The 10,103-nt window shown below is 37.0% G+C and overlaps 1 protein-coding gene across 7 annotated transcripts; it reads right to left on the bottom strand.

The window, feature by feature from the left end:
- Positions 1–249: 249 nt before the first annotated feature.
- On the bottom strand, positions 250–9,658 carry LOC116259906 (uncharacterized). 7 transcript variants are annotated; one of them, XM_031637894.2, is made up of 13 exons: positions 9,435–9,658; positions 8,407–8,665; positions 8,110–8,152; positions 4,874–4,900; positions 4,690–4,773; positions 4,126–4,295; positions 2,333–2,513; positions 2,117–2,239; positions 1,763–1,888; positions 1,279–1,299; positions 1,041–1,099; positions 852–942; positions 250–762 (listed from the first exon to the last, which is right to left on the bottom strand). In XM_031637894.2, exons 2-13 carry the CDS (start codon positions 8,643–8,645, stop codon positions 676–678), a joined length of 1,251 nt encoding a protein of 416 aa, XP_031493754.1. In that variant the 5' UTR covers positions 8,646–8,665; positions 9,435–9,658; the 3' UTR covers positions 250–675. The 7 variants fall into 7 exon arrangements, with proteins under 7 accessions (XP_031493754.1, XP_049935742.1, XP_049935741.1 ...); XM_050079785.1 differs by having other exon boundaries at positions 9,258–9,658; XM_050079784.1 differs by having other exon boundaries at positions 8,983–9,658.
- Positions 9,659–10,103: the final 445 nt, after the last annotated feature.

The raw sequence follows: 10,103 nt of genomic DNA on the forward strand, positions 1-10,103 counted from the left end.
TTTGACACTTCTTATTATGACATCGAGATTGTAAGAGTGAACTATTAGTTTTTTAGTTTAATGTTTTTTTTCTTTCATTTTATCATTTTTAATAATATAAAATTAACCATATTCATGTATCCAAAAATTTTGAAAATTATTGTGCCTGCACCCGTATCCCCGTACCCGTATCGTACCCACACCCATGTGACATAGATTGTATCATGAAATCTTTCATTCATATTCAGACTCAAATTAAGGAGACTCAAATTAAGGAGAGCAATAGAACATTTGATTCAAATGTTTGGAAGAAATCACCTACATATTGACATCACGTCCGAGATCCTTGTATGTCCATCTTGGTGTCGATAGCAGAAGGATAAAAACAAAATACTAGCTTCCTGGTTCTTCCTTTACAATAAGGAACTACGCAGATTATCTTATGCAGTATCACTTGCACTCTAAAACTTCAACAGTGCCTCCTCCAGTCAGCTAGTTACAGAAAGCTTCATATTACAATAGTGATTTCGCAACCTTCAGGCAGGTACTAATGTTTCACCTCAGTAAAGATAGTGGTCTGACGTTAAAATACTGCTCCACATCCAACCCAGACCAAATTCCCTTTCAGGTTGTTTCATTGACTCAGTCCCCTTATTACCAAATGCAAACAGTTGGTCTGAAGTGAAACTTGATATCCTAAGAAGCACAAACTTTAAGATAACGCTGATTGTTCCTGCACTCTTTTGTTCTCAATCGAGAATAGTAAATGAACTGCCCAATAATCTGTGGAAGTCAAGGATCATTCTTTGTTGCAGAAATGGATTGAACAAGGCAAGAACAGTGAATCGTGAGATCAATGAGGGAAAGGATACAAAAGCATCTAAGACTACGCATGCTGCTGCATCAACCAGCCATGGCAAATTTGGCTTAATTTTAGACCACTTTGTGCTATTCACAAGAATACTGTGGAAATAAGAAAAATAAATTATCCCCTTTCTCACTACACCAGTTCAAAACAAACTCTATAAACACAAGCTGGAAATGGAAACCGTAACATTTACCTTGACACATATGTTGAGTTCCCAACCAAAGCAAACAAGAACATCAGTGGATTTAGACCCTATGCACCAGCAAAGAGAACTTTACCCAAAAAAGGCACAATGAAAGCAGTGGCAGCATTTCTACTACTGCCACTACTGGTAGAACTAATCTCACAGAAGCAACAAATGAAATGATAACAGATAAAATGTTAGAGATAATAAGCAACAAAAGGAAGATAGAGAAAGGTTGTTTATTTACCTCGACAGTGCCCCTTTTCATCTGCACAAGTTGAAAAAAATCACAAAAAGGGGATCAAAGACATGAATAAAAGACTCAAGCATTTTCTGTGTGGAAAAACAATGTTGATTTATTCTGAATCTTTAATCAACACAAGCAATGTGACCATACAGAGCTCTCCAAAATTGTCAATGAATGTTTTCCAGTTGATTACGTCCAAAAAGGACAAGAAACATATGGCACACTACTGCAAAAATGCATGAGACTTGTACAAGTATATCCATATCAGGAAGGGAGAAGATGCAGCCAAGAGGTCCAATGTCTACATCCAGCAATGAACAACGGTCCATCTTTCCAACAATTGTTTGCTCGAAACAAATCCAACATGTCGGTTCCTAATCATTTTTCTAGTAAAACATGTTTATATTACAAATTTAAATAGTTTACGTTTGCTCACAGTTTTGATAACTCTACCTGCAATTAATACTTGAGCATCAAAACTTACATTTAAACAAATCTGGGGAAGCCTTCCACTCATGTAGATCATAGCCATTGCCCAACCTAGATAACTTCCAAGTGAGCTGCTTCCATTATTTCCACTTGACTTCAAAACCATGTTCTGCAAGGAATACTAATTGCCAAAAGATAATATAGATCTTTCTGCAGATGAATTTAACACGCTAGACGTAACAAGAAATGCAGAGTTTATCTTCTACTATTTTAGTTTACCATTTGAACAGCTGTAGGAAGCATCATGTCAAGAACCACTCCACTTATCCTGATTAATGAGAAGCTACATCCCCTTCATAATTATTTTCTTTCTTTTTTGTTGAAAATGAATCAACAGAAGTAGAATTACCTGTAATAGTTTCCGATGTATTGGTATAATGGTACCAGCATGATGATCCAAGGAGGTGTAGGATATATCTGAAGCTGATTTTTGAAGAGCAAAACTAAAAATGAAGAATGTGGTTACTGATGCCTGGAGACAGAAAAAATAGCCTCTTTATTAAACAAGTCAAACAGGAGCATCCCCTTATATCCACAATACATGATGATGGTACAGTTAATATACCATGCACATTACGGTCTTTGTGTCTAACAATGGTGCAGATTGTGAAAAGTTACTTAACAACGGCTCTTCTTCAGGAGCTTCATCAAGGCTGGAGGCAGGTGCTCTTTTTCCATAACCTCGTTGATATGCTGAGTATGATCCTGCTGTAGGAGTAGGGCTGCATGCTAGAGATCTTGCTGAGCTGGAAGTTGTTTCACATGGATACTCATAATCAGGAGGCTGACAACGATATGTGAAACAAAATAATAAAACAAGATTATAAGATCAATACAAATCCAAAGACATCATAGATGTTCAACTAAAAGTACATCTCACAAGGATTCAAGAAGGCAAAATTAGTTGGATTGTGGAAGGACCAGCCTTTATATCATACTCTGCCAATGATGACTGACCAGCTAGAAGATTAGGCTATGTGACTGAAGCTAAGTCACACAGATACGCCTATTTGGCCCACGTATCCGTGTCAATACGGGGATACCGGTGCGGATACGGCATGGATACGTTTTGGATCGGGTCTGGATTAGACCCGATCGGAACAAAAAAAAAACAGATTTTAAGTTGAGCTCTTCTCCATTTCTCTTTGGGTTTTTTTTTTTCTGTTTTTCTGATAAATGACTAGAATGATGAAATTGATAAACAATGTTTTGTTTGTGACTTTAATAGTGAACTATTAATTTAATGTTTTTTTTTAATTTATAATTTTTGATAATATTATATTTGCCGTATCCGCGTACCCGAGAATTGTGAAAATTGCCCGTATCCCCATATCCGCTCCCGTATCGCACCCGCACCCATGTGACTTAGGACTGAAGTCTGAACGGTACACTTTAACCAAGCAAAAAAGGGAAACAAGTATAACTCCATCAAGGCATTGAGGTAAGTCTCCTGAACCTCAAGCCCACTTAGCAATCTCATCTCCAAAGTTGCTTGCACAACTCCTCAATTTTTCTACCAAGTCTTCTCTTTCTCCCGAACTCGCCTTGAAGGAACATTTTCTCATTATCGAAAACAAAAAGTACATATATACATGAAACAGAAAAACATATAATGAACACATGCCTGTTCTCCAACAAATTTGACTTAAAATTAGGTCGTCTTCAGGATGCAATTGAATTTATTATTACCTGTCTAGGCTGAACTTTTGAGAAATCATGACACTTCTCCTTATATTGGACAAAAAATAAAACAGGTACATGGTTCCTAGCAAATTTGGCATCTGTCTTTCTCGAATCAAACAAAATAGAAATCATGACACTTCTCCTTATATTGGACAAAAAATAAAACAGGTACATGGTTCCTAGCAAATTTGGCATCTGTCTTTCTCCAATCAAACAAAATACTCACGGAAAGACAAATTATTACATTTTCAACAGGATTAGGTGTCAGTGGAACTATCCTCAGAGACTACCCTCTAGCAATGAGATGGATTTGCTGTGAGATTTAGAAAGTCTTGAACTGCGAAAGGGAACCATAGCCCACCTTGCAAGTTGTCTAAGTGGTCCAAAGTCTAAAAGATGTGTGCTACTAAAACCACTTAATATGAAAGGAGAATATTTTAAATTTGAAAAATTGCGTAAGCAACATCAATCAAATACTTACTGTGGAATCAAATGCCTCATTATATCATAGCCCTTTATATCAAACAATGTGATAATTTTTCCAGCACACAAAACTTCATAGTCACCAATAACTATAGATTTGCTGAGAAATAATAGTACCAAAGCAAGATCACTATATGTTCTTGAAACAAGGTAACACGAGCAGCAAGAGGTTAAAGGGAAAGCAAACGTTACACATAATATCTATCTCTACCCAATGAACCATATCCAGCAACTGAAGCTGCAACCGGAATTGGGGTGCTAATGTGGCGTTTCTCATTTTGTACTGCCAAATCTTCATCCTTGTCCCCTGATTTTTTGTTATTCAAAACACTATCAATTTGCTCCTTCCTGCTTATTTTTGCCTGGAAGACAGTTTGACCATTCAAAATCCAAAAGATGAGAAGATTTCTTGACATGATTCATGAAACAACTCCAATCAATGCATGCTAATGAATTTAGACATTTCCCTGCCACTGAAAGAGCTGAGTGTTCTAACCAACGGTCATGCCTGATGGTAAACAAGAAAGATGACATGAACCAGGATTATTATAAGCAAATATTGCTAAAAAGCATGCAAGAATCAATGGAACAACCAGCTCATCCATATGTGAAGACTAAGAACCTATTAAATTGCTAAGATTTCCAGCAGAGTCGGTACCCAAGAAGGATATACTCAAACACATATTGCAGATGTAACATTATCATTATGAAAGCCAAAGCTTATAATACAACCATTAATTAGGACCAGACACTAACCAAGCTAAGGGTTCCAAGTCTAGAATAGACATGATCATAGTATACAGTTTGAAAGGTCAGGATCAACGTTGTTGCTGTATACAACTGCAGATAAACAAATATGAAGAGACATGATAAGCAAATCTCCATCTCAACAGCTCAAAAACTGCCAAAAGTAATCCTGTTGAAAGTTTGAAGTTCTCACAACTGCCATGTAGAATTGTGTTGGGAGCTGCAAAAGAAAACCATGCACCTGGTCAGCCTGTATTCATGTTCCAGCACATACTGCAAAAGCCATGAATCATAACCAGCAGTTCTGAAACCAGAAATTATATAACTTTATGGTAGACAACTTAATGAATATCTCATCAAATCTCTGGCAGTCTAGAGTATGCATTAAACAAGTCAGAATAAATACTTGAAAGTTCTTTTCATCTTCTTTTTTCTTTCACTTACTCTAAACTTACATAGGTAATAAAAGTCCAGTGTGAAGAATTTTAAGATCAATAATATGTACATCTTGAACAAGGTTTAGTTCAACCAGGGAGGAGTCCTGTCAATGATAAGCTCAAGGAAATAAAACGTTCTGTTGTTGCATAAGAAGTTCTGCTCCTATACCAACATAAACTGAAAGAGTAATTAAGTTTCCAGCTTCAGATATCAGCAAACCAAATAAAAATCCCTGAGAATGGAAGACGATGAATGTGTTGAAATTCAGAAATTTATTTGTCAAATCAGTAAGCTGTTAACAACCCCTCTGTTTCCCCATGGGCCCATTTGATTCACAGATAAAAGCAGGACAATAAGAGATACTTGTCTACCAAATGCAGGACAAGAAAGCAGTTTGAACAGGTTGTGACTGCATTCCCACTTTGCAAAACCACATGAATTTTTTCCAACTAAGTCATGGAGAAAAAGTGTTCCAGCAATTCGTTACTCATGCTTTGACCAATAGTCTAGGTGTTTGCATTTAGAACAAATTCCACCCATAGCATCTTGCAAAGGTGAGTTTGGCCCCGCTTCTTCTTATGCTTCTTCCTCTGCCCAATGTTGTTGTTGCTGTTGAGCGAACCTTTCACACTAATTGTTTTTTCTAAATCAGTTTTGAATCTCTCTCTTTTCTCTAGGTGAGCAAGAGAATTATGATACACCACTTGGACAAGAGCCCAACGGCCTCACCGCCCCCTGTCTCCAGGTCCTGGGTTGCAATTCACAAGAGGTTAAAGGGCTGCAGCAACCAATTTCAGGTTGGTGATTAATGGACTAACGTACTAGGAAGCAGACTGACTTGCTAAGGAAAGGGTAAACTTTGAGTGCTTTTGTTTGAACATACACACATTGCTAGTGCCCTAAATTGAAGACTGCATTAAAATTTTGTTGTACAAGGTTAAAAAGTAGAAACTAGTATTCCGTACTATGTCCTATTATGATAAACTTAGACGCATGGAACTTGGAAGCACCTTTTTAATGCATGAAATTCTTGAAAAGCATTGAGTATCAGGTTTCCAAGTAGTTTTAATGTTTTATTATCACTTCACAAGTTGGTGAGCATGATAACATGGTGGAAATGAGCAAAATGATACTACTCCATGAATCATCTTGAGCACAATGATACTACTCAAAGAGTCGCCAATGAGCAAATGATACAGCTCACTAAGTGGAATAGCTGGCGCAACAGCAGAATAGTTTTGCCCAGTGCCGAGATGGTTAAACTCTTGAGCAAAACGATCTTGCTCACCTAAGTTGAATGCTTTGGATAGAATGTTTATACATTAAATTAAAAACTTCAGTTTTGAAGTGGGTAGAACTTGGTTTTGAGCTTCCTTACTTTCACTGAGTAGGCGAGTACTACTTCTGTACTCCCACTTCTTGAGCCTTTCAGGTGACGAGGCAAGTTGTTGTGCCCAACATATACAGCAGCACCCTTGTTCGTATTGTATTTGTGGTCATGTTTGTATCACTTGGCTCAGCTCTTGGTTTGATGGATTCAATTTCAGGGATTATCTTTCAAACTTGCGTTTGTGTGTGCGTTTGTTTGTTTGTTTGTGTGTGTGTGTGTGTGTGTGTGTGTGTGTGTGTTGTACGTATAGACTGGAAGCCTTTAATACTAGTAAATACTTTTTTGAGGGCTTTGATATATGTTCTCAAAGGCTTGCCTAGGCTCTCATGCTTAGCCGACCACCTATGCTAGCTAGTTTTAGGTAACCTACTATTTGAAAATGCCTAAAACATCAAGTAAGATGCATAGGCTCGACAAGACAGTCGAGACCCGAGAGCCTAAGCTTTTTCCATTGGCAACTTCAATTTTTCTTCCTTTTCTTTTGATTTTCTTCTTTTAGTACAGATTCTTTTGGATTCTATATTCGTTGCAGTTTTTTCTTTTTCTGTTGCATCCGATTTGTAGTTACAAGTTACGACTGTAATTTGTATACTGTTATACTTTGAATATTTTCCATTATTTTAAATTTTTAACTCACATTATCATTTTGCTGGTACTTTCTTGTTTATTAGAATTATGATGGAAGACAATTTTACAGCAAAGAATGTTCCTTACTCATCACCTAGGCTCCATCTAATAATGCTTTCAACAGCATCGATTATGATAACCATAAACCTTTTGATGTTCATATTTTCATGGAACTGATAAACGAATTGCCACTCAATGTTCATTTTTAGTTTCTGTTATTTTTTGTATATATCCTTTGAAGCTCTCTGATGAATGCTAAAAGTAAATGAAAAAATTTGGTTAAAAAATCATCTGCAGCATTACCTTCATAGTCCATACAAAAGCATTTTCAAGCTTCCAACCAACAAGTTTTGAAATGAGTGTGGTTGCTGGAAAGTCATTTTCAACCAGAAAATTATTGAAAGGAACGCTTCAGATGCTCCACTTATATGAAAAATTAAAAAACACTAGGCAGTTGAATTCTGGAGGATATCATGGGGCCCGCCAACCTACGTATACCCTAGGAAGAAAAGAACCAAAAGCCTTGAGAAATCATCTCTTATTACTGCATGTAAATGATAACAAAGAGCAACATAGGTTGACCAAGACTGTAATGATGAAGGATGCTACTTTTGGATCCTCTGAAGTCTGAACACATTGAAAATCTTCACAAGAGTCGGTTGCATCAACATCCAAAATATTGACAATGCCAATAGAAACAAATAGCCTTTAGATAATTATGAGATGATTGGTAAAAGCAAATCCACAAAAATGTAACATGCATCAAAGTAGCTATTAACGATTGTAACTGCAAAGGTTCCCAAGACCACAGCAGGTTTGCCTAAGAACAACAATAAGTGAACAGTGTACAATACATAATCTGTAACTTGTCCAAAAACAAGTCCCGTCATTTTTCTATTGCCAGGAAAAAAATACAAGATTTGCAAACAAATCAAAAAGTAACTAGCAGACCATGTTTCACGGGAGTAACTTACAGTAGCTGGTTCTAGCAAACATCCGAATAGGTTGAAAAGATCTCTGCATTGTAAAGAAAAGAAAAAAAAAAGGTTCAAAACTTAGGGTTTCCATCATTTGATAAAAAAGGTAGACAATATCATGCACTTATAATCACAGTATCATCAACACAAACATTCTGCTATCGCCAGAAGAGCGGAAAAATGAAGACAAAGGAAAATCGATGGTACATTTTAATTGATCTACAGGACAGCTACAAACCCAAAGCCAATGTTGGTTTATGCCTTTTCACAATATTTAGATCAAAGAGTTCATACCCGAGAACCCACGTCAGTAAAAAGGCAGCTGAGATGCCCTCCGTTGTCTTCGTTTTGTAATTAGTGATGATCTGAGGAACTTCAGCAACGCTCCAGCTCAGAACGCTGAGCATGCCCAACGAAAATGACGCCAGATCCTTGGCATCACAGATACAGTAGTTCATGTAAACACGAGCCCACTCCCAACATTTCTCGCTTCTTGGGCAAACCACCATTGGTCCTCCAAAACCAACCATCATGTAACAGTTTCTTTACTCAACTACCAAAAAAGACCAACAAAAAGAAGATGAGTCGCCACTAACGAAAAGAGGAAAATAGTATTATGTTCACCCTCAACCTCTTCAATCTGCAGAAATGTCTTAAGATGGATGGTACCAAAATCTGTCCTAACAGATTCTGGACTTGTCCTTCATCAAGGAATGTGCTAAATAACAAGAATAGACTATCAAGCACACGAAACGAAAAGAAAAAGAAATGCAAAGACTCTCCCTAGATCCTCTCTGATAATTACCTATAGACTATCTTTAAACAGAGGATGGTTGATAAAGAAACGCGGTTGAAAGAAGCATAAATTACCATTATTCATCAGATACAGGAAACAAACGGACACTGTTTTACAGAAATCAAAAGGAAATCAAGACAACGGAAAGAACTTCCATGGAAAACGGAAAAAATAGACCAGTAAAACGTGTGGTGCTACGCTGCCAAAACGTACATCAACACGAGACACTGAAAATCCCGTTTCTCACCGATCGCACGTAGACAAGTCTATTTTTGCGTAACTTCATAAAGAAAGTAAGATTTACAAAACACACTGATTACTTTGACCTGGCAGTGACAGTCACTACTACCTCCATAAACGTCTAAAAACACAGGTAGATCCACAATCAAAAGAGTTGTTTAAAGATTCTAACATCACAACTTCTGATCTCCGATACAGAAACTATAAAAATAACTATTTTAAGGCAACCAAACTCGACAAGCAAAACCAAACAAAGTTGCCATTCTATAAAGGCTGAGGGAAGTACCTGACGAAACCCCAAAAAGAAAACAAGAACTAGTGGCAAATGGGAGAAATAAATCAGAACAATAAAAAGATCAAAGCAGATCGTCCCGGAGCGTCATGATGAAGAGACCGCAAAGAAATAAGGAGCTGGCCTCGGGGGTTTTGTTTGTACTGACGTGACTCCAGCGACATGCCTTTCATTTCGTTGCGATATTGCGCCAGGCGCAGCTCAGGGTGGCAGCTGGAATGATGCCTGGAAACACGTAGCAGATGCAATGAACTGCCACTTTTATACAATTACAAAAAGCTGCCGAACGTTTAACAATTCGCTGTTCAAATAAAATTTTTAATAAATAAGTGTGCAGCTTTTTAAATGACCTTATTAAGTAGAAAAATATTTTTATATTAGATAAACGGAGAATATGATTCTTTACGAGGAATACTATGGTAAAACCGTTGTCATGGTTGACGCCAAAATTTATTGTTTTCTATGAAAAATTCCTTCAAACAATAATTGTTTTGTGACCGCTATATGTTTCCATAACGCTCATGAATAAAAAAAAAAGTGTATTAAAAGGCACATGCTTTTACCTAAATACTCGTGAACATAGTGCAATGATTTTCTTATAACTTTGAGCAGATCTATTACAATGCATTTCTGGTATTGTTACCTAAATTATCTTGGCAACTA

Source organism: Nymphaea colorata, chromosome 9 (genome assembly GCF_008831285.2).
Source record: "Nymphaea colorata isolate Beijing-Zhang1983 chromosome 9, ASM883128v2, whole genome shotgun sequence".
Classification (NCBI taxonomy): Eukaryota; Viridiplantae; Streptophyta; class Magnoliopsida; order Nymphaeales; family Nymphaeaceae; genus Nymphaea; species Nymphaea colorata.

Bases quoted from the DNA above. Each gene is read 5' to 3' on its own strand.
- LOC116259906 (XM_031637894.2), bottom strand. From the start codon at position 8,645: ATGATGGTTGGTTTTGGAGGACCAATGGTGGTTTGCCCAAGAAGCGAG. The intron at 1,889-2,116 runs GTAATTCTACTT...TTTGGCAATTAG, and splicing joins TACATCGGAAACTATTACAG to TATTCCTTGCAGAACATGGT. The intron at 763-851 runs GTATCCTTTCCC...TGACTTCCACAG, and splicing joins GCGTAGTCTTAGATGCTTTT to ATTATTGGGCAGTTCATTTA.